General features: G+C 41.8%; 1 protein-coding gene across 1 annotated transcript in view; it reads right to left on the bottom strand.

Annotated features, from left to right (window-relative positions):
* Positions 1-22,705, bottom strand: part of SUCLG2 (succinate-CoA ligase GDP-forming subunit beta) — a 256,096-nt gene extending 233,391 nt beyond the window's left edge. The window contains exon 1 of the mRNA XM_026501201.4: positions 22,517-22,705. Coding sequence (XP_026356986.2) covers positions 22,517-22,600 — 84 coding nt within the window. The 5' untranslated portion in view covers positions 22,601-22,705. The remainder of the gene's footprint in view (positions 1-22,516) is intronic.
* Between the last annotated feature and the right edge of the window lie 2,884 nt (positions 22,706-25,589).

Here is a 25,589-nt window from a genome sequence, read left to right on the forward strand (position 1 = left end):
AACACTGAGTATCAATGAATATTTGGTAAGTCCAATATTAAATGCACTATAAGTAAAGCTAAAAAAAAGCTAAAGGGACATGGATAAAAAACATGTTACAGAGTAAATAATAAAAGGACACTGTCTTGTAATGTATGCCATGTTATGATGGCTGATTTGAACTCTTGAAGAAACTGTCCATTTTAACAGGATTTAGTGTTGTTCAGCATAAACAGGTGTTAATTTTGAAGTTCAGCCATGCACTCAAAAATTTCCTATTGAAATTAACAGTTACTATATATCTTTTTCTTTCTCCAAATTTTTATTTAAATTCCAGTTAGTTAACAGACAGTGTAATATTAGTTTTAAGTGTAGAATTTAGTGATTCATCACTTACATACAATACCCAGTGTTGATCACAGTGCCCTCCTTAAAGATTTTTATTTATTTACTTACATATTTATTTAGAGAGAGAGCCTGTGACCAGGGAAGAGGGGGAGAGAGAGAGAATTTCAAGCAGACTCTGCACTGAGTACAGAGCCCAAGGTGGGGCTCAATCTCACAACCCTGAGATCATAATCTGAGCCGAAATCAAGAGTTGGACACTCAAGTGACTAAGCCACCCAGGTGCCCCAGCAAGTGCCCTCCTTAATAACCATCACCTATTTAATCCATCCCCCCGCCCACCTCCCCTAACAGTAACTATATTTTCGACTCATGAGAATTAGAATTTGTCTTAGGGGGGCGCCTGGGTGGCACAGCGGTTAAGCACCTGCCTTTGGCTCAGGGCGTGATCCCGGCGTTATGGGATCGAGCCCCACATCAGGCTCCTCGGCTATGAGCCTGCTTCTTCCTCTCCCACTCCCCCTGCTTGTGTTCCCTCTCTCGCTGGCTGTCTCTATCTCTGTCGAATAAATAAATAAAATCTTTAAAAAAAAAAAAAAAAAAAGAATTTGTCTTAGGACATTTTTCAGGATCAAATTTCTTCCTAAAACAGAGAAAGATAATGTTTGCTTTCTGGTAGATGAAAATAATGTACAATCTTTGTAGTATCAGGGCAGCGCAATATGAAATAATGAGAAGCTATTTCCCATCTAATAAACAGAAAAACTTTTTTTAAATCATATTTGATGCAGGTCAGGGTACTACACAACATACCTTTTCATACACTGCATGTCAATTTCTTTTATCTCTGAAAGGAGGATAGGTTTTCTGAGGAATAAAAGAGTTAATCCACACAAAGTGCTTAGAATAGGATGTGGTCTACAATATATAATAAATTGCCAATAAATAGGAGTGACTATTTTTCTTGTTACTGCTAACCACCACAGGAGTATAAATTTGTTCAGCCTTTCTGGAGGGCAATCTGAAAAAAAACATGTCAAAAATTTATGTGATTAGTAAACAAAAACTTAGGTTCAAGAATGTTCACCACAACATTAAAACAGTGCAATATCAGAAATAATGTAAATGCCCACGAATAAGCAAATGACAAAATACATTAGGACATCTATGTGAGTGCAGCCTCCTTTTTCTCCAAACTATTTGGCATCAGAAATAATACCTGCAAAAAATGTTAATGCATATGTTAGTATTCTTGATTTGATGTCAAGTGGGAGGGAACTAACAAACAAAATTATCTAATTAGTATGATCCTAATTTTGTTTAAAAGAAAATGCATACATATACCTCATGCACATGTGCGCCAAATAATGAAACGGTCCACGCTATTATTTACAACGGTGTTCTCTAGGGCACTGGTGATTGCAGAATCTTTAAGGCCTTTTAATGTATTTCTGTAGTTTCAAAGTTTTTTTATAGTAAGTACAAGATAAATTTTCTTATTCAGATATAAAATTAGAAATGGCATAATATTACCTGTTGAGACCACACATCCAAAATATTTAATATGCATAGGCTTTATCCAAGACTATTCTTTTCTATCAGTCATTGTATGCCCGCAATTTCACGGCTTCAAAATACTACTTCACTTGTCAAGATAGTTTTGAAAAAGTATTCTCAAACTCTCACCAGAACTGAAGTTTCGGTATAAAGCCAATTGCTACCTGTCAAGCTAGAAGACATCCTATTTTGAGAGAGTTAATAAAAACTTAGATTAGTGATAAGAAAAGCCAGACGTGGTGGGCAAAGAGGCATAAAGAATCCAGATAATGACAAAATAAGAAACATTTTTTAAATCAAAAGGGTTTCTCCCTAAAATAGTTTTCACACCCAAACAAATGAAATATTTTTAAAAAGACTAGGTTTTGGCTCTGCTACCCCCTCAAACAGTTTATCTCACTGAGTCATTCGTTCTTTCATTTCATACCACAAAATAAATGGAAACATCAGGAGCCACCAAGTAAACTCTGAAAACTAAACACGACACATCAGGATTAGGACAACAACATGAACCAAAAAAGGATTTGAATAGTCTGCTCTCTATGAAGCGGATCTCACATTAGAACAAAAACCTTTTCCAACTACGGCCATGTTTACATGCAAGGATGCCATTTCGTGTACTAACTTCTAACTGAAAAGCAGGCTAAAGGGTGTAAATAGTATAGAAAAGATGTGCCAGCTAGAGGTATGGCACGATGTTCCCCAGCCCTGAAAATTAAGAACAGGTATTAAACCATCAACGCGTAACTTCTCCGTTACAATCTATTCCAAATCACACTTATTAAAGGGCTCCTCAGGTAAAAGGATGAGGCAATTGGTTTTTCACATGGTGGGGGCGGGCGGAGGCTGGAGGAAAATGTCTCCAAGCAATACCTGATCATTTCTTCACAATCAAATTTTTATCAGTTATTCACGGGCATTTTTTTATTAAATAAGAAAGGGAATTATTCTCTCAACCTTTCAAGTTCTTTTTTTTTTTCAAGACTTTATTTATTTGACACAGAGAAAGAGAGGGAGAGAGAAAGCAGGGGGAGTGGGAGAAGCAGGCTCCCCGTTGAGCAGCAAGCCCGATGTGGGGCTTGATTCCGGGACCCTGGGATCATGACCTGAGTTGAAGGCAGACAGTTAACTGACTGAGCCACCCAGGTGCCCCTCAACTTTTCAAGTTCTGATGATGTCATCCAGGTACCCTAACTTCCTCCTAGATAATTTATTTTTTTAAAGATCTTTGATTTATTTGAGAGAGAGAGACAGAATGAGTGGGAGGGGGAGAGGGAGAGAGAGTTTCAAGCAGACGCTGCAATGAGCACAGAGCCCAATGCAGGGCTCGATCCCAGAACCCTGAGATTATAACCTAAGTCAAAACCAAGAGTAAGATGCATAACCAACTGTAACACCCAGGCGCCCCCACCCACCAGGTAATTTAGAGTTAATAATTATCCATCAAAAGCAGCAAACTCCTTACCTTCTATCAACTGTAAACCTCTGTTAAACAGCAACTGGACAACTGGACATACTCATTCTATAGAATTTTCATGTGCTAGATGCTAGAGATAACGAAGATGAAAGAGACTCAGTCTCTGGAGGGGTAGCAGAGAGATAATAGTAGATAATACAGAAAGCATTATAAGAAGTACCATTTGGGCTAAATCTTGAAGATAACAAAGACAGACGTCAGGAAAAGCCCATTTCCAGCAGAGGAAACATAACATGCAAAAGTACATGAACATCCAAGTCCAATGTTTTAGGGGACCTTCTAGTTCAGTGCAGTACAAACACGGGAGTTTGTGTTTGCATGCTGAGTCCATGCAAAGGAGGTAAAAAGAGAATGAGGCCCATAGTGGGGTGAAGAGGAAACCTGAAGGTTGTTCGTATACAATACAATACCTAGTTCACTCTCTAAGACATGCTTTTGATGATCCAGAGAGAATACCATCAGAATGATTCTTCCTTGCCAAATGTGTATGTATGTGGTATTTATCGTAAGTTATTCAGCTTGCTATTTGAGGAAAGCATATCATATAATCCAACCTCACAGCATGCCCATATGTAAAATGACCTATTAAGAATACGTTCAATTAAACAAAAAGGCAAAATGTATTACTATCATTCCTAACAATTAGTACTCCTAATATGATCACCACCACCACCATTTCTTGAGTGCTTACTATATGCCCAGCAGTCTTTACCTCTGTAAGTCTTCACACTGCTCCCCACGCCCACCCCACTGTGGTTCCTCTACTGACACAGGTGGAAAATAAAGTTTTGAGAGTTTAAGTTCCCTAAGAACACAGGGCTAGTAAGGTCAGGGTCAGGATTAGAACCTAGGAGCTGTGCCTATATTTTTTATTTTGTTTTGTTTTACTTGCCCTTCCATTGCTTAACTTTTATTTTTTCCCTAGCTTTATTGACATCTGACAAAACTCTAAGCTATTTAGAGTATACAATGCAATGACCTGATATATGGATACACTGGGGAAGGATTCCCCTCCATCAAATGAATTATCACATTAATCTCCAACTCTTCTCATACATACCTTTTGGGGGGGGTGATAAAATTTAAATTCCATCTCCTAGCAAATTTCAATTATGTAATACATTGGTTATCAACTATAATCACCATGTTATAATTAGACCCTCAGACCTTATTCATGTTTAAAACTTAAAAGTTTACTCCCTTTTATCAACGCTCTCTATTTCCCCCATTCCACAACCCATGGCCTATGTTCTTCACCCACCAAACCATACATACTGCTTCGCAGTCTTAGTTACGGTATTTGTTACTAAAGGTGAATGCAAACAGTCTTTAAAACACCAACTTGATTCCATGTAACAGCCATAATCTAGTGTAAAAGAAAACCCACAGATTCTTGTCCCAGTGACCACAAACAAGTTTTCACTGCCCATACAAAATGGTCCTGCCTTCTGCATTAGGACTGAATCCCCTTCAAACTTCCTCCTCAGATTCTATAAACAACTGGTAAAGTAGAAGTACAATCTATATGTGGGATTCTTTATACAGTCAAAGGAAACTTGAGCATCTATATTTTTTTCCTAAGAGAACCACACAAAGGAAGCTGAGAGAAACATATCTGTTATCATCAACCACCTGAACCCATTTCAGGAACTTTTATTTGATCAACATGCCGTAAATGTTACGGAGACTATCACCAATTTGTATTCTCTCCAGGTTCCTGTGGTCCATTACACTTCAGACCTGTAAGAAGAAAGCCTCTGAACAAAAATATATAAACTCATTTCACCAAAATACCGAGTTTTGAGAGAAATATCTTTTTAATGCAGATAGAAAAGCTCAGCCAGGATTTATTAGGCCAAAGTCCATGGGAATATTAAACCACATGTTCAGTATCTCTTTGCAGAATCTCAAATGGTCCCTAATTCAGAAAAGCTTAAAAACCAAGCGAGGCCACATAGAGACACAAACCACTGAGTTTACATCGAAAATAAAATATATCCAAAGACCCAAATACATTTACATCACCTGAGCTAGAAGCTGTAAATGCCCTGGAATAGGGGACAAGAGTTCAAGTGTCTGCTCTATATAACCCAGGCAGAACAAATCGTCTTCCACATTTAACTTCTCTGCAATTCAGTTGCTTTACCATGTAAGAGATAATGTCAAAGATGTCTAACCATTCTCATATTCTCATATTTCATCAGAAGAATTAAAAGTTTTCCTACTGCTATTCTAACCTAGATGAGGAAACCAAGGCATGAAGCAGTAAGTAAATGTCCAATGCACAAAGCTAACATGGCTTACATGCCACTTGGAACAGACCTAGAGCAGGTGCTACTGGGGCTCCACCCACATGACCTCACATCCCCCCAACACGGTCCCTGTGTGCGCCCACCCCCAGCACCCAGACCCCAGGGCCCTCTGTCATGGGGTACTGATGCCAACTTCCCCTTGATCACGAGGAACCACAAGTGCCTGGACACTTTTATCCTGATGGGAGGGATAAGGATGTATAAATACCCCAACTCCCTTGCCCCTAATGGGAGCAACTCCAGTGTGTAATGTACATACACTATGTCCCAACTCCAGTTTGTAACATACATACACCATGTCCCAACTCCAGTGTGTAACGTACATACACGAGGTCCGAGTCTTCCCTGTCGAATAAAAGCAATGTTGCCCTCCTTGATTCTCAGCTGAATAACACACTCTCCTTATGCTCTTTCTCCTACTGGCTCAATTTCCCTGATCCCCTTCCAGACTTTCCTGGAAATACCTCCCCCCAAAAATTACTTTCACATGAATCCTTTTCTCACTAACTGCTACCAGGGAACACAAACTGAGAGAAATTTAAAGGTGACTCTGGTTCAAAGATTTCCAAATTACAACTGCTTACACACAATTCCTGCTATATCCACAAAACACTAATACCATGACCAATTTCTTTATGTGGTTGATTTTAGCTCATTAAGGAACTTTACTTTAAACAAGTACGTACGTTGTTTGCCTAAGAAGGTAACATCAATACAGTCAAAAAATAAAAGGGATTTAGCTCTGGCTGGTCCAGGTAAAAAGTCCTGAGCTGAAGATCTTAAAAGCACACTGGCACAGGACCGAAAATTCTCCTTGACGAAATCATAAGGTTTCAAAGATATTTAAAAGAGTAGCTTCCCACTCTGTGATGCACTGGTATCTGACGCTGCCTCCCTGTATCACCTGGTCTTGCACAATGCCAGTGGTGTGCTCTCTGCACTCTGGGACACGTTGCTTTAGTAGCCATGTTGTGTATGCACCTTGCACGTGGCATAATTCCTGGTACATAACCAATGTACAATAAACGTTAAACCATTGAAGGAGGAAGCTAAGTCTCAGAGAAGTTGAATATCTTACCTGAAGCCACATCGTTGATCAGTGGGCTAGAATCGGATACAACTGAACTTTCTCTCCATGCCACCTGTCAGCATCTAGAACCAGACGTGATTCATTCCTAAAACTCACAATGACTTTTCCTAGATGACTTCATCTTTGGCAGTAAGTCTATACAAGTATATACAATTTTACTGTCTTATAATCTTTGTTTCTCCTATTCTACCCCAAACTCTCTGAGAATTCCATGGAACATTGCCGCTGACTGATTTTCATCCACTATTTGCCTATTAGCATAACCTCTTTTTATTACTTTCCTTTTTCAACTACTGCTATTACTCCTTTTTTTTCTTTCATTATAACCCTCAGAATTGATTTCACTTTTATATTCATTATTGTTCACTTATAATCAGCTTTTGATTGCATGCTGATTATTCTTAAATTTCAACTTTATAGTACTGAAGAAAAACAGTGCTTGGTGTTATGCTTCTGATTACAAAATCAGCTGGATTAAGTTATGTAACTGTTTTTAAAAGGCCTGTACCTAAATTTTAAAATGTAGTTTTTTTGTTTAACCTTGGATAAGCTGTCTGAATAGAGAATGGTTAAGAGCTGGGTGAGATCAAAAAATAATGAGGCTTGTTTTCCACTTAAGCTACACGAAAAATACCAGAACTGACACATCTGAATAAGTAAGTCTCTGTATTCAATTCAATTTCTTGCTGCAGTTCTAGAATTCCTATCTAGGAAGCATTATCAGAGCTTGTACCCCATTCCTTGGAATATTCTCTCCATTGCAGCTCTTCTTGCTTTAAATTGATCTCACTTTCAGAAATGGTTAGAGCTTCTCAAACCAACACTGGTGAATAATACAGTGGGAAACAATGTTTCGTTCAAAAACAAGTATATGAAGTATAAAGCAAGACAACCTGTATTCATGGTCCATGAGCTGCCTTTCCAAGCAGCTACAAAAAATTGTGCATCTCTAGGAAAGCTCAAGGATGCCAAAAGGGTCCAGGTGGAAAAGTTCAAGGTGAGTTGAGAAACTTGCATACCACACAACACCAAAAGGCATTATTATGTTCATTTCCTGTGGCTGCCAGAACAAAGCACCACAGACAGTGGCGCTTAAAAGAAATTCATTGTCTCAAGGTTCTGAGAACAAGGTGTGATCACGTTGGTTGCCTTTCATGCCTCTCCCCTAGCTTCCGGTGCTTTGCTGGCCTTCATTGGTGTTCCATGACTCATAGAAGCATCGTCGGATCTCTTTCTTCATGTTGTCTAAATTTCCCCTTTTTATAAGGACACCAGTCTTACTGGATTGGGGCCCACCACAGTAACCTCAGTTAACTCGATAATCTCAGTAAAGATCCTATCTCAAAATAAGATCACACTCTGAAGTACTATGGTTTAGGCCTTGAAGGTATAAATTTGTTTTTGGAGGGAATACCACTCAACCCATGACAGGCACAACTGAACAGACCAACGTGAGTGGCAACCCAAGGAGCTGTGTGGGACAACAGTTGTGACAACAGCTCCGTGTAAAGTCTCTGAACCAGTATGCTTTTTAAAATGGGCTTGGTGATGGCAATAAGAATGCCAACTCGCAGGGTAGAAATAAGAACTCAATGAGACAATACTCTTCAAGTGCACAACACCAGGCTCAGGCCACGAGATGTGCTTGAGAAATGTCCAGGGTCTATTCCTATGTGTACTCAACTTCAGGTTATCCAAACAGACACAATGAACAGCCCCTGGGTAGGTGAGTTCCAGAGAAATGCTACAGCTGCATTCCAGAGAGCCCTGCGAAGCCCTCAAGAACACCATGCACCTCTCCCTATAAATGTACATTTCTCAGTGATCACCACCACACTAGACTGTATACATTCCTTAAAGGCAGCAACGACCTCATAAGCCCAAGCTTCCTATCAACCCACCATCTCTGGGGCCTAATAAGTGTGCCTATTATGCATTTAACAAATACTCACTGGAAGAATAAAAGAATATGAATATTTAATAGAATATTAACAGTAAAGGTATTTCTTAAACATTTTAACCAGACATGGGAAACAGGAAATGTAGCTCCAACTATTCACCAGACAACATTTCTACTTAGGAGAACGTTAACATAAAATATATATTCATTGTATGCCTATGCTCATAGCAGCATTATTCACAATAGCCAGAAGGTGAAAGCAACCAAAGTGTCCACTGATGAATGAATGGATCAACAAAATGTTACACATTTGTATAAACATACCATGTTTACCCATAAAATTGAATATAATCCAGCCTTAAAAAGGAAGGAAATTCTGGCACTTGCTACCACATGGATGAGATTTAAGGGCATTATGCTAAATGGAATAAGCCAGTCACAAAGGACAAATATGGTATGATTTCTCTTACATGAGGTCCCTAGAGTGGTGAAATTCAGAGACACAGAAAGCAGAATGGAAGTTTGCAGGGGGCTGGTGAAGAGGGAAATGGGGAGCTAGCGTGTAATGGGTATCAAATTCCAGCTAGGGAAAATGAAAAAGTTGGAGATAGATGGTGGTGATGGCTACACAACACTGTACTTAATGTGAATGTACTTAATGCTACAAAGAGATACACTTAAAAATGGTTAAAATGACAATTTTATGTTATATCTATTTTATCACAATAAAAAAGTAAATAATAAAAATTTAACAAATATATATATACATTCATATTTTTAGGACCTTTAGAAATGTGGGAAGCAGAAACAAGGTTTCAGAGACATAAAAGACATTTGCAAGGTCAAATTTTGAATCAAAAATGCAGTTCCTTTGCTACTTCCCTTAACATTCCAAATTCAATCACAAAAACACTGCTTTGCATTCATAATTAATTTTACTTAAATTACACAATGTTGCTTATTTAAAACTTCAAAGTTCCAGTAAAGGGATTCTTTTCTGACCTATTAAAAGAGACTTTGAAGTATGTTGGGGGGGGAAATAGATTCATCCTGTAGCAGAGAACAAAATATCTTCAAGAAAGAAATACCGTAACTCATGGATTACTGTAGACATAACATTATTGACATACTGCCAATATTAAGATAAATGAAATGTCATACTCACTTGTGGCCCTTTAATGGAAAAGGAAACAATAATTTTCTCTCATCTCTATCTGAAGCTTAACTCTGTAAGTTTTCCCCCACATTAAAATTATATTTTATATAAAATATAGTTATAAAATCAATTTTATAACACTCATAAAAGCCTCACCATAAACCTTTATCAGACAAAAAAGAAAGCATCCATTACATTCACAGTATGTCCTGCTAGGAGTTTTGGATCTGGTACTCCCATCCTAAAAGTCCCTGTGATATTGTGATTTGTAATAAGAAATGCATATTTGGACTTTATCATGGTCCTAGTATGGAGCTCCTAAATCTCCTGGAAATTCCTAAGTGATGAGAGTGAGAAAGGTATCTTCTTGTTATGTGCACAAGGTGACTTCTGGACCCCACCTAAGGATGGGGGCTGGTTGCTAGGGGAACCAAGCAAGTGATCAGAGGGTTGGAGCTTTCAGTCCCATCCCTCTTAGGGGAGGTCTGAGGGGCTGGAGATTGAGTTCAGTCACCAGTGGCCAAAGATTTAATCAGTCATACCTATGTATGAGGCCTCCATAAAAATCCCTGACCTATGGGATTCTGAGAGCTTCGGAGTTGGTGAACACATGGAGTTTTGGGGAGAGTGGTGGGCTCAGAGAGCATGGAAGCTATTCAACTCTACTCACATACCTTGCCTCAGGTGTCTCTCCCACCTGGCTGTTCTTGAGTTATATCCTTTATTATAGTAAACCAGTAGTAATCTGCTAAGGAAAATGTATCTCTGAGTTCTATGAGCTGCTCTAGCAAACTGATGGAACCTGAGGCAGAGGGGATCAAGGGGACCTCCAATCAATGGCTAGTCAGAAGCACAGGTGACAATCTGGTCTTGAGATTGGCAGGGGGAGGCCAGAAGTTTTAGGACTGAGTCCATAACATGTGGGATCTGATGCCATCTCCTGTAAACAGTGCCAGAAGGGAGCTGAATTATAAGGACACTCAACTGGTGTCAGAGAATCACTTGGTGGTGTTAGAAAACCCATACATCTGAATTGGTGTCAGAATCTACACCCTTAGGCTCAGCCTCCCCAAAGAACCAATCATAAGACTTCTGCATCCATTTCAAAGGAGACTACTCAACACTTCGTCATTCAACCCTTCTCAATCATTTTTAAATTAGTGAGGATAATCGGTTTATAACTTCGCCATCTCAAAATCTATCTAGTTTTTCTAATTAGCCAAACAGCACAAGTATGTTTTCATGCTAATTATAAAAAAAGTTAACAACTGAAAAATTCATTCTTCTTTTCCCTATATTGTTGGTTTTCAGACTTACTGATACATCACTTTAAAAAGAGTTCTGAATCATAACAAAGAAATACTTGCCATTAATAGTTTATCCCCTTAATCAAAAATAATTAATAACTTTCAGCTTTCTTTATATTACTTATTTAAGGCCTATGGAAGCCCTAAGCCTGGAATGAGAGTGCATATTAAATGTGGTTTTCCTCCCTTTTTCAAAGGTAAATTAACCCAAATAACTCCTTCAAAGTCCAGGCTGTTGTAACTACATCATCTTGACAGCAATTAGGAGAGCAGGATCAGAAGATGGGGGCAACATGCAAAAGACACCAGAGTTTCCTTATACAAATGTGAAGAGATCCCCATTGATCTGGCAAAAACTAATATTTTCTGATAAGGCTAAAAATCTCCCAATCAGTGCTGAGAGCAAGAAAGTCCTTTTCCCAAGAGATTTCATTTTATTCCTCTATTCCTGAGCACACACAAGGCACCACAAGGAGACTCTCTCTCTCCTTTCATGTAATTGCCTACCGTGACTTTTCCAATTCTCTACTCTGGGCTTCCATTGCTCATCTTCCTTGCAAATTGAGGCACTGAGGGGATTTACAGGGAAGGCAGGGAAAAGATCTATGAAAATAAAGGCTTTCTGATTCTAGTTTGCAATAATAATCCCAAAACCAATCACTAATATGTACTGACAATTTAAGGCACAGTGCTAAGAGGGTACATGAGCTCAGTTACTGCTCAGTGCAACCCTGAGAGGTGAGTATTATAACTCTCCCCATTTTGCAGGTGAGGAAACTCAGGCACAGAGTAATTTCATCAAATTTTACAACCAACAACGTTTTGTACCACTTTTATGTACCATTGGGAAAAACTTGCCAATCAATCTATGACACAGGTAAAAAAAACATATCTGGAATACAGAGATGTTGACATGTAGGGGGAAAAGTGTCTTACAAATAAAATACGTAAATAATTTTCACAAGACCATGGGTTTGAATGAAATGAATGCTGCCCCCTGAGTCCCAGCTGACTGCACCAGGGACTAATGCGGGAACCAGCAGCCTCTGCAGGTGGCTTACAGGAAGCCCTGCCCAATAAGAAGCTCATTATTGAGTGGTGGCAAAAAGATCCAAACAAATACTCTTCGGGAAGCATAAAGTGGAGGTAAACCAAGAGAAGTTGAGTAATTTCAACTCAGAATATTGTTTCAAGCAAAGCTGAGTGGGCCTGTATGAAGCCCACTATCTATATGTATCTTCGAAATACTCGTTGGCTATTTGGATAAACGAGCTGACTTCTCATGACATCCCATTTTCCCATTTAGTAATTCCTTCCTAAGAAATACTCTTCATTTTAATCATAAGAAAACAGTCTAAAGCAAGGCCCACTGCCATCACCTTCAAGTCTGATAAATTAACCCAAAACAGATCAAAATGGTGAATAGTAAGAAAATCTTTAGGAAGTTGGAAATGTGAAAAAGAAAACAAAGCAACCATGAACATGTGATCTTGGAGAAAAGAAGATAGGTCAGCAGCTGTTCATGAAGAATGGAAAATATCATGATGCTCTAAATGGATCAGACCTGAGCTCTGCTACTTGGGGGAGCCATGGTGCTGTTCCTAAAACCTTCCCACCTCAGCCATGTGCTGTAGGATGGAGAAAAACACCTTATGCAAAATAGTCAATTTTCAGCTGGCCAGTGATCTAAACCTGAATACAAAAGGATGAGCGAGACAAATGAGATTTTCTTATTAGAAGTATAACATTCCGGGAGACGGAAGAAGCTGAATGATGTTTTGGGGACAGGGGGCTATAGTGGGCATGGGAATGGACAATCAAAATCATTTGCTGATACCCCAATGTTTAGAGCAGCAATGTCCACAATAGCCAAAATATGGAAAGAGGCCACATGTCCATCAACAGACGAATGGATAGAGAAGATGTGGGGTGTGTGTGTGTGTGTGTGTGTGTGTGTGTGTGTGTGTAAAATGGAATGCTGGAATATTAGTCAGCCATAAAAAATGAAATCTTAACCATTTGCAACAATCTGTATGGAACTAGAGGGTAAGCAAAGTAAGTCAACCAGAGAAATACAACTATATGATTTCACTCATATGGGATTTAAGAAACAAAACAGAGGATCATAGCGAAGAGAGGGGAAAATAAAATAAGGCAAAATCAGAGAGGGAGACAAACCAGAAGAGACTCTTAACTATAGGGAACAAACTGAGGGTTGGTGGAGGGGGGATGGGGTAACTGGGTGACGGGCAATAAGGCAGGCACATGATGTAATGAGCTCAGGGTGTTACATGCAACTGATGAATCACTGAACTCTACCTCTGAAACTAACAATACATTATATGTTAATTAATTGAATTTAAATAAAATTCCAAAAAATCAGGTGCAGATAGAAGTTATAAAGAGATGTAACCATGATAAGTGACCAGTTACAGTAAAGGCACAGAACAGCCAACACCAAGGAAGATTATTCTTGAGTTCTAGTCCATGTCCCTTTCAATAAACCTTTTATTTTCCCTGAGATATGTCTAAGCAGGGTCTCTCTCAACCAAAGCGGACTTAAGATGCAACAGCACCACCCACACAAGACTGAGCATGGAAGCAAATAACGAAGCCAGGCTGCACCTTTTCAGCAGGGGCCAGGATGTCATTAACATCAGAAAAGGCTTGGGGCTTGGCAAAATGTGTCACCATCACAGTGCTCAGGTCTAGAAACCTGTGCTTGGTAAGGCAGGCAGATTTACATGCCTATTTCTATTTCTCTTCCTTTATTTGCATGTTCCTTTCCTGAGGCCATAACAAGGTGTCCAGAGAACACTTGGGCATAGGGACAAAGTACATGGTTCTATGAGCAAAGATAAGCAAGATATTTTTTAACTAGAGTGGTTCCTCACACCCTCTCCACTCAAGGATGGTAAACAGCCTTTTATCACCATTTTGCTTTCAGCACAGGATAAGGAGAAGCCAGCAAGGGGGACCCAGCATGGAAACTGTGGCTCCTCTCCGGTCTACAGCCTTAATAATGCCAATCTTTCTCTCCTATCCCCATTACCAACATTTAGTCCAATTCAGTTAGGGTTTTCCAGAGACAGTCTGGGTTTCTGTTATACCTGCTGACCTAGTGTAATTACTCACATTCACTCTTAAGGTATCCCAATTTGGCAATGGACAATAAATTATGCAGTCACCCTAAGTTTGGTCCAAGCCCCCATCTTCTCCCATTTTATGTATCATTGGAGGGGGGAAAAAAGAGAGAGAGAGAAACCTGTCAATCAATTACAAGTGTGCAAAAAAGTTCAGTTTGCAGAGATACTGAAATGAGGAAAAGTTAATCTTACAGTAATATATGTAATAGTTGGGGCACCTAAGGGGTGCAGTCAGTTAAGCATCCAGCTCTTGATTTGGGTTCAGGTCATGATCTCAAGGTCATGGGATCAAGCCCCACATCAGGCTCCACACTCAGCTCAGACCCTGTTTGAAATTCTGTCTCTCCCTCTCCCTTTGCCCCTCCCTCTGCTTGCACTCGTTCACACACACTCTCTCTCTCTAAAATAAATAAATAAAATCTTCTAAAAAATTTATAATTGTTACAGACCACAAAAGTTATCGGTGTTGAAGGCAAGACTTAGACCCAGGCAGTCTGATCCCAGTCCTGATTTACACATATTCTCCTGACATAACTACTACTGGCCCTGAATCAGTTCAACAGTCTCCCAAATGATCTCCATGCTTGGATTCCTCTAACCCTCTTCATCTTGTATACAGAAAGGGTACTCTAAAGCATAAAACTGCCCCTGTCGCCTCACTCTCAAACTCTTCAGTGACTCCCCATTGCCCTCAAGAACAAACCTTAACTCCACTACCAGACTCGCCAGGATCAGCAGAATGGTGCCTGCCCCGCTTCTGTCTCCAGCCTCATCTCTGACTGCTCCCCCACCTCAAAATTCACAGGACAACTCAAAATCCCTCCTGAAATTCCTCAGTACCCACGAGTCACAACCCTGGGACGCAGACAGCCCAAAAATGGAAATGGATCAAGCACATGGAGAAGTGGAGAGTGGTGGGAAAAGAGAGGCCAGACCCACATCCCACCCCCACTCACAGGTCCCACACTTACACAGACCTACTCTTAATGCTTTGCCAGGTCTTCAGGATCAATTTATACATTACATCAAATCACCCCAACTTTAAAATAAAAATAAATTATAGAGTTACACATTAGAAATGTATGCCTTCATGACTGGTGCTGAAGTGCTATTCTTTTGGAACCTTTTCTAGAAAGAGGTAAAAGCTGGCCATGACATCAGCACACTGATCAAAGTCTGAACTCAGAACACTAGGAAACTCCATCCTCCATTAGCATTCCTCAAAGCCCACCCTGCAAAGGCAATGCAATTTCACAGCTTCTCCAACATTCCTGAAACCCTCCAAGAAGTGTTTTGCACTTGTGCAGACAGCAAAGGGCGTGTGCTGGTTGCCCTTTGGTACATGTTTTGACCAAGGTCTAGTCGTCAAATGCCCCTCACCCCAAATCTTTGACGTACATGAGGTCCAGAAGCCATCACTACTAAGTCAACACCAAGATGTGCAAACATTTCTGGAATGACCCACATCCAGGATGGTGCAAATGAGCTCCCCATGAGACCTTCCCCACTGCTACCTTGGGCCTCTACATATCTTCACTTCATGCCTTCTGTGCAATAATGAACAACTGGGGCCCAGGAGGCAGGCCTTGGATTCTCTGAGCCTCAAGTTCCCCAGATGTAAACGGAAAGAAATCATTTCATCTCACGTGGTTGTTGCAAGGATTAAGTGAAATAAAACACATGGAAACACCAAGCCAGAGCCTAACCCTGAGATGGCAGCAAACAACACATGTTTATCAGATCTGAGAAAGGAAAATGTTTCTAGCTTAAGCAAGCCTAAAAAAAATGAAAGTAAATTTAGCTTCAAATTCACTGCGACAGAATTAATCATTGTGAGCCAACTATATCATTATAATGTCAAATGTACTCTTTGTAACCGTCTATGAGAATTAGCCCTTTTCAGAGAACAATAAATAGAGGTTCAGCCAAGTATAATAATTTGCAAAGCAAGAACCTAGCAGACCCAGGATTTCAACTTAGTTCTGTTTGAATGCAGAACTCATACCCTTTTCTCCTCTCTTGCTCTGTTTCCCAGACTCTGAAGCCAGGGGAGGAGAGAGGCAGATAAGAGCCTGGAGAAGACAACCGTGCAGCACTGACTATTACAGCTGAGTCAGCACAAGCCCAAACGACCAAAGGTGCCTGCCGCCCGGGGCAAAGAGATGGGCAAATGTAAGCAATCGGTGCAACCGGACGGTTCAGCCCACGCAGGATCCTTTAGCAATATGGTTTAATGTTTTAACAGCCTAAGCGGCTTGTCAGCATGAGGCAGGTGACTCCCAGGCACTATGATTTTAAGCAGGTGACTCCGTGACCCCTGTATGCCTGTTCCCTTACATGTATCATGAAGACAGTCCAATCGCCTCTGCGGTAATGTTGCAAGGCTTAAAGAAATCATGTGTAGAGCTCACTCTGCATGGATCTCTGGCAGATGAGGAATGACCAGTCCTATTATGAAAGCCCTTTCACAAGCAGACTTTCTACAGCCGCTTCCTTCCTTTCTTGACTCCGTTATCTGCATCATGGCTCAACTTCTGTTACTTTACCTGCCTCTGGCTCTTCTCTGCATACCCTGCCCACTCATGAAGGCCATAAAAGCTTACTGACTACCTAGTCAGGCCAGCTGGGGAAACAGCGGTGTGTAAGAAAATCTTTGGCCTCACAGAGCTTACAATCTTATATTTGTAGGAGAGGGAGGAACACAGACCATAAATAAATACACAAACAAACAACACAGGGTAAATCATCAGGTAAACTACTAAATAATGCAAGAAAGGGGCAGAGAATAATCCCCGGGGAGGGGGAGAATCAGATAAAAAAAACTGGAGAAAGCCGGGTCTGAAGATCTAACACTGAATGCGAGAGGTGAATGAAGGAAGGGAACACCGCCCGAGATCATAGGGAACGGTGTTTCAGAGGGAGGGCACAGCATGTGCCCCAGTGCACGAACAAGCAGTGCCTTAGAAGACCGGCAACACAGCTCTACTGCCTAGTATAGTTACTGGTTTACATGCCAATTTTGCCACCAAACTATGAGCCCCCTGAGAGTAGCCCCCTGTATCTCCTTTCTGCATTCACTCGGCCATACAGCATTCATTAATGAGGTGCATCTATATGCTCAGAATTCTCTTAAGCAGTGGATTTATAGGGAAGAACAAGTCAACATAGTTTCCACCTCCAGGGAGCTTACACCAAACAGCACTGGGCACAGATTAAGTGCTCAGAAAATGAACTAAAGGAACAGTATTTGCTTGGTTTTTGGGTTATGGAGTTCTATACATGCTGAGTTCTAGGCTTTCTACAGCCCATCCTCCTTCCTCATTTGCCTAAACGATCACCATCAGCCCTCCCCTTCTCCTTACCAAACTGGTGACAATGACTCCTCTAATCTCCCCACCTTCTCTCTGCCCTCTGCTTTTGCCTGCAGCCCACTCCCCCTGGAATGCCCTCCCCACTTTCATCTTTTTCACCAGACCGACTTGAGTATTATTTCCCAAAATGTCATTAGTATCCTGATTTTACCATTTGCTCAAACGTGTACAAGTCTCTCGAGCTCTTCAGGCAAAATCCTTCCATCGAGTAACAGAAAGCGATAGATCAAGTGACAATACCACACTGAGTAGTAAAGAGAATTGAAGGACAAATGATCTGAGGTTACTTACATAATTTCTCTTCCTCCCCCAAATACGAGACATTATTTCAGGGACTTTCTGGGCATTGTGCCTGCAAAACTGGGCTAGGATACGGGGGCAGCAAAATTCTCACTACTCTGGGCCTGTGCACTCCACCACTTGCCCATAAAAGATAAGTTTCATTTACAGTAAACAAAACCAATTTGGGACACTTAAAGGTCTTCCCCACACAGGTCAATAGTTTAGCATCTAAATTATCTGAGATAAATTTCCTTTTCTAACAGCAGAAATTGCAGCTATACTTCATCTTAAAAAAAAAAAAAAAAAAACTTATTCTTTTAGGCAAGAAGGCACATATAGGTGAGTCACAACTTCCAAGCACAGCCTCCACAGCCTCATTTGGCTGAGAAGGACTTGCACAGAACCTTTAGTCCTTCACTTCTAAAAGCCACGCATCCATCTTTCTCCTCCTACGACCTGAGAGAGGAGAAAATTAAGCTGGAGCCATCCGTTTTAAAGTACACAAGAGCAAGGGCATGGGTCTAACCAGATTCCTCCGACAGTATTGTTCCCCTCTCAGTTCCTGGACAGAAGCTCTGGGCTTCACAGAGAACCGCACAACGATTCTACAGTTGTGGACCTGGCGGGCAGTGTTTCCCACAGTGTCTCTGCTTCTCTTACAACAGAGCTCTATGAACTTCACCCTGCCATTATGAGAGGGAAAATGTACAAAAAAGGCAACAATATCATGCTTAGAATTACCATTAGCTATTTAAAATTTAAACTGTGCCCTCAACCAAGATTTCCCCTAAGACATGACCGATGGAATGGGCTCTGTGTCACAATCTCTGCGCCCACCATGGCCGTGCCTTGCTATATATCACACTGCCATGTAATGCAGCACCCTGTTCTCCTAGCCGACTATTTGGACATGGCAACATGGCCTTTAACTGTGAAAAGAGCCCTACCAATGGTTAGATCTTTACTGGGGTGCTGAGTTCACAGAACATTCTCTCTAAAAGTTTCAAAGCCAGCCCAGGTCTATAATAAGAAGTATACAGTACAGTGATTAAATGTCTTGTCTTCAGCAACCAGGACTAGGGTTCAGACCCAACTATTTTTTACAAGCTAAATAATTTTGGGCCAGTCACTTAACCACTCTAGGCTCTTACAAGCTCCTTATCAGACACTGCAAATCCTCACACGATCTGGCCCCGTCTACCTCAGACTACTATTAGTACCACCACTTTCCCCTCTTTAACTACTTGACACGCTGAGCTCACTCCCTCCTCAGGGTCTTTGCACTGACTGTCTTCTCTGCCCAATACACTCTTCCCCAGACTTTCATCTGGCTGGCTACTTTTCGTTACTCAGTTCTCAGCTCAAATATCAAAAAGTCACCTCCAGAATCTCATAAACATAATGTTGAGAATGCGAGTCCACACTGTACAATTCCATTTACATAAAGTACAAAAAGGCACAAGGCCGTGGAATGGTGGTGTAAGTGTGGGGACGGGTTACCCTTTCCAGGGTGGAGGTAGCAACAAGTAGGAGCACCAGGGGGCCCTCTGGGTTACCGCTAAATGATGAGCTTTTTAATCTGGATCTGGTGACCTGGGCATGTCCAATTTGTGGGAACTCATTAAGCTGTTCACTTATAGTATGCACATTTTTAGTGCATGCGTTACATCGCAATAAAAAAAAACAGACCAAAACAAAACTACAAAACCTAACTTTGTCAAACTGGGTTTCCCATGACCATCTGATCTACACTCACCTTCTTGGCTAAGCTAGTCATTCTCCATCCCATGATCCTGTTTTATTCTCTTCATAGCCTTTGTCTCTGGCTGAAATCAAATTATTATTTATGTATGAACAGCCAAGCCCTTCCCCACCCTTATGAAAATAAAGTATGATGTGCTCATGTACTCTGCCTACTTCGTTCACTTACCCCAAATATCAGCACCTAGAAAAGTACGGTCCTCCACATAGGCTGAATAAAAAATATATGAAAATAAGAAGTGGCTAAAGGGGGCCCTCTAAAAATATAACATCAGTCATAAGCCAAAACACTGAAGCCAAGAGCAGAGGAAATAAAAAATGTCAATGACATTAAACCTCTGGAATAGGTGTCAAATGTTAAATTTAGCTGCGTGGGGGGGGGGGGTAAAGTATCATTCTAGGAGTACCTTTGTGAGTGGTTAAAGTTACTTCTCTAAAGCAGAAACGGGCCTTTTACCTCTTACACCCAACAGCTTTGCCTAAGGTCCGGTACAAAGTAGGTCTGAGTCAAGAATGGCAACAGATTTCTGAGATCTTAGTGAGGATTTTTAGGTTTTGTGGAAAAGGGGTGGGGGGTCATGTTCAATTGTAATATTTGCACAGTCAAGTAAACATGTAGGCACAACATCAAAGGAGACTCAGATGGAATAGATACTAAAAGGTAGCCAAGAATTTGAAGAGTTCCTTACAAGTCATGAGCAATACTCACCTATTATTATCAATTCTTTTTAAAGATTATTTATTTATTTATTTATTAGACAGAGACAGAGACAGCCAGCGAGAGAGGGAACACAAACAGAGGGAGTGGGAGAGGAAAAAGCAGGCTCCTAGCGGAGGAGCCTGACGTGGGGCTCGATCCCATAACGCCGGGATCACGCCCTGAGCCGAAGGCAGACACTTAACCGCTGTGCCACCCAGGGGCCCCTATTATTATCAATTCTAAGACGGTTATAAAGACATAATAAAAGTGTGTCAGTAGTTCTAAGACTTCAATGTGATATAGTTCCTACCTGGCAAGCAGACTAACCTAAATATAAACAATAATGCATTTTCATGAGGAAGTCTACACTCACCAAGCAACAGTCTGGTGTAATAGAAACTTAAACTACCCTGGAATCAGTTCTGCCACAAACTCTCTTTACAAACTTGAACAAGTCATTGAACTTCTTTAGGCCTCAATTTTCCCACCTGTGAAATGAGCTGGTCGGACTAGATGCCTGCTAATGTCAAGCTTGTAAGACAGTGTCTTGGACGCTATCTGCTCTCCCAAACTTAAAAAAATTCTCATCTTTGAAACCTTGTGTTTACAGGATAACACAGCATCCACAAGTAATGTAAATCAACACTACTAGATGGAGTGAGGTAATGGATCCTTTCACCTAGTCTTCTTACCAAACCAAGGCTATCTGTCCCCACCCAGATTCTCTATAGAGTGTTGTGTTCAGGCTCTCATTTCTTGGTTAGGCAGGACGCCCAATCACACCTCAGCTAAACACTTAGGTTTCTCTGCACAATTACTTGCTTTGCTTGAGTTTTCACTGCCCTGGGCCCCATGTTTCTCATCAATTCAAGTCTACACTCATAGTTAGCACCACAGTTCTTGTTTTTTGTAACACTTAAATAATGAATAGGACTTGATCACCTGGAGGTATTCTTCTCACTCTATTACAATAGTTATTAGTGATTTTAATTAGACAAAACTGCCATTCCTTTTGCTATCCCACCATACTGTTGAGTGCCTATTAAGGCTATTACAGTAATACGTATTAGCACCTTTTAAATTTACATTAACAAAAACAGAGAAATGAGAAGTCAGGAAATGAAAAGAGAAGGGGGGAAACAAAACCTTGCATGTGTTATAATTAGCCAAAGCTTAGAGTAATTCAAAAAATCATTAGTAGGTATCTTTTCATTTTTTTTCTAAAAACTATACTATGCATATCCTGGTTAAATTTGCATGAGTGATAATTTGCCTCTCATAAATTAAAAATGAGAAAATGAACAAGGACGTTGCTCTATGCGGCTGAGCCCCACACTGCCCTTTTTTAAAAGAGGAAAGAGGTTATTTACGGAGAATCAGAAATTGAGCAGTTGAGCGATTTCTGCAAGAGTCATCACCAAATCAAAACTCCCCAAAGGGTTCTGAATTCTTTGACTCTTGCCATTCTGCAGAAGGGAGAATCTACTGGAAGCCAAGCTCGAACAGCACCCGGGCCTCCGTAGGTTTCTAGTCTCCATAAAGGAGAAGAAAGTGGACAGGGACAATGCTGTGACGTGTTTGTGATGGGACGGAGTGCTCCTTGAAAGAAGGGAGCGCGTTTCCCACTTTTCTCCTTGACCCCCACATTTCACCAACTCAAGCGCCCTGACGTCGGCAAAACCAGTCACCCTGTAGAAAGCTCCTCAGGGAGGTGAGTTACTAATACCAGCCAGGCTGAGTTAGGTTTCTAGGCACATTCATCACGTGGCCTAACAAATGCGCTCAGAGGTCAAGAGGTTTCCAAAGCTGAACTGACCAAGCGGGTAATAAAACCTCAGGACTCCAAAACCCGGCCCGAGGAACTTCTTGACTGGCCACGCAGCGCCAGGTGCGGTGCCGGCGCTCTCCACGTGAGCCCAGGGAACCGACGCCAGCCACTGCTGAGAGCTAGGCGTCGCCCCCCTAGGCCCCGGGGCCACATCCAAGCGGGGGCTAGGGGTCCCCAGTGCGCCCGGCGCAGCTCCCCGCGTCGCTTCCAGGGCTGCAGAGCCCGCGCCGCCCCGCCCTCGCCGCCTGGAGAGAAGAGGCGGCGGCGAGGAGGGCCGCGGGGCTCCTGCCACAGGGCGCGCTCACCTGGGACCTGACCGCCAGCAGCGGGGGCCGGAGCACCAGGTCTCGCAGAAGTTTCCAGGCCTGCGCTGCTGCGGGGGACGCCATCTTAAACAGGAAACCGGGCGCGGGGGAGCCAAGTGCGCGCGGGCCGCGGAGGTCGGAGAGGGAGGAGGCAGGAGGGAGGAGAGGGGCGGGCCCGACCGCGCCCCCGTTCCCTCCTCCCCGCCGCTCCCGAGCGCCCGGCCCCCTGCGTCCGGCCCCGCCCCTCTTTGTGGTCAGAGGGAAAGACTGGCAGAAGTGGGTTCTCTGGCTCTACATTCCTTTCGGGCTCTGGGATCTCTTAGGGATAGTAACAATTGATTAAGAGCACGTTAGGGGTGCTCCTTCCCTGTGGCAGGCACTACAGATTAGGCAGTGAGGAAGGCTGACAAATTCTCTGCTCTCACAGAGTTTAGAGTCTAGTGAGAGAAGTAGGTATTAACAGTGATGCAAAGAAGGATTTAAGTTACTATCACCAATACGCAAAACACAGAGGATTTTTAGGGCTGAGAAACTGCTCTTTATGATACCAGAATGGTGAATACATGTCAGTATGTATCCATTCAAACCTGTAGAATATACAACACCTATTGTGTATCCACTGCAACAAATACACCACTCTGGTGGAAATATATTGACCAGCAGGGAGAGGCTAGGCATTTGAGTGTGTTTGTGGGGGGAGGGGAGCGGTGGTAATAAGGGAAATCTCTGTACTTTCTGTTGAATTCTGCTGTGAACCTAAAGCTGTTCTTTAAAAAATAAAGTCTTAAAATTAAGGAAAAAAAAAGTACTATCATGGACAATTCCTTACTTGGGGGTATAGCAATTAAAAAGGGAGAAATGTGAGGCACCTGGGTGGCTCAATCAGTTAAGTCTATGACTTCCACTCAGGTCAGGATTCCAGGGTGCTGAGATCAAGCCCCCCCCCCCCCCCCCCCCCCCCGTCCTGCAGGGAGTTTGCTTCTCCCTCTGCCCCTCCACCCACTTGTGCCCACACTCTCTCTCTCTCTCAAGTAAGTAAATAAAATCTACAAAAAAATAAATATAAGGGGAGGAATGAAATATTTACCCTTAGAGTTTCCTGCATGAATTGCATTTTCATTTTCGAATAAGCAAAGAAGCCAGTATTCTAATGAAAAGTCCATCTTATAAAGAACTCTTAATGAAGCAGGAAGGAGAGAAAGAGTCCAGAAATCACCATTCTATTCTCTTAAATAGTGATTAATGCAGGCCACACTCATTAGTGAGTGGAACTGTTCAAAGGAAAGTTTGTGGGGAACTTGACAATGAGGGGATCAGGCTGTTAGAGCCCTACCTCCCTAAAATTTACCATCTCAGAATCCTTGAGGCTAGAAGGCTGAAATCCAGCACTGCAGCACTCCCTCCAGGGAGCCTAGGGAAGAATCCACTGCAGGCCTCTTCCAGCTTCTGGATGCTGCCCTGGGGTTCCTGGGCTAGTGGCCACATCACCTCAATCTCTGCTCCCTTTGCACTAGAATCTGTGGGGCTCTCCCAGACTTCCTCTGCCTCTCTAAGTATACATATGCTTGCATTTGGAGTCCACCCAGGTATCCTAGGGTACGTTCTTCTTCAGATCCTTAAAGGAATCACATCTTTTTCCATATAAAGTAATATTCATAGGTTCTGGCATTTGGAGGTGGACATAACTTTTGGGGGGTCACCATTCATTCCACTGCATGTGTCTTCAGCGGGAATGCGCTTTGAAGCACATGGCGTCACTTACAATGTTTTCTTGCCATTAAAGTCATTTGAGCTTAATAAAGACTATCAAGTTTATGATCATTTACAGGCATACTGGGAATAGAGAAATAATGTGAAAGGTCTCTCTAATGAGGCAAAACTGAAATGTGGAACAGTCTTAGGACAACAGATACGGGTTTTGTGTGTGTGTAAATCAATGGTATTTGAAAAGGGGAAGGAGGACTGTTCTAGAGTAAAAGAGATTTAAGGACATAACCTTAACTGATTAAGGACACAATTTGAGATGCTTGTTTGGACCCTAATTAGATCAAAGCAACTCTACAAAGACCTCTTTGGGTCCATTGGGAGAATCCGATTTTGGACTGGTGTTAGATGATCTCAAGGCATTAGAATGAATTCGATTAGCTGTGGCAATGGCGTTCTAGTTGTGTCAGGCAGGTCTTCCTTGGGTCCTGCCTCTGGCCTCCCCAGCTCCGTGTTCACTCGAGCTGTTGCTGTTGTACTCAGAGTTGTGCAGGTGAAAGAAACATGACAGCACCTCCCCTAAACTGCACCACGGATCTCTCACTTTCTGCTCTGGGCTGCTCAGGGCTTCTCTGTTGCCTGCTGAAGGACATCTGTGGGGAAACGTTCCACCCATTTTTTTCTGGTTCTGAAGCATTCCATTGCACACCCGGGAGTGTAAGAATGTTAACACTCACCCCATGGGGCATCCCTGACCAAGGCATGGGAGCCAGTGGATAAATAGTCCCCATTTCAGTCACTTAAGACACAATTTGAATGAAGTCCCACAATTCCTCAGGGTTCTTAACAGAATCAAGCCCAGGTGCCCACAGGTACATACTTGGATTGGCTTTGCCTCTTCCTTGGTTTCACTGTTCTCAGTTCCATGTTGTTCCTTGGGATCATTTCCCAAAATAACAACGTACATGCAAGTACTTGTTTTAGGCTCTGCTTTTGGAGAGAACCTAGGCTGAGACTGTGGTTATGACAGAAATTAATCACCTAAAAGGCATGCGTCTTGAAGTATTTAGAGGTGAAATGTCACAATGCCCAGGTTTTATTTCAATAACATAAAAGCAGAAAGAGAAGGAAAGGGGTAGATGAAGCAAATGTGGTGAAATTCTTAGATTGTTGAAAGTGAGTGTCATGTCTATAGGAGAATATTCTTGTGACATTTCCCTTGTTAAGCATATCCATCCTCTTTGCTCAATGGACAGACAATGCTGTGTCTCTGACTGAGTTAGGACAATGCATTTGCCTATAATTTCAATAAAGGACAGGCCTAGTCATTCTTTTTTAATTTGTTTTGCTTTATACTGCCTTATTTACA

The sequence above is a fragment of the Ursus arctos genome, unplaced genomic scaffold (genome assembly GCF_023065955.2).
Source record: "Ursus arctos isolate Adak ecotype North America unplaced genomic scaffold, UrsArc2.0 scaffold_14, whole genome shotgun sequence".
Taxonomy (NCBI): domain Eukaryota; kingdom Metazoa; phylum Chordata; class Mammalia; order Carnivora; family Ursidae; genus Ursus; species Ursus arctos.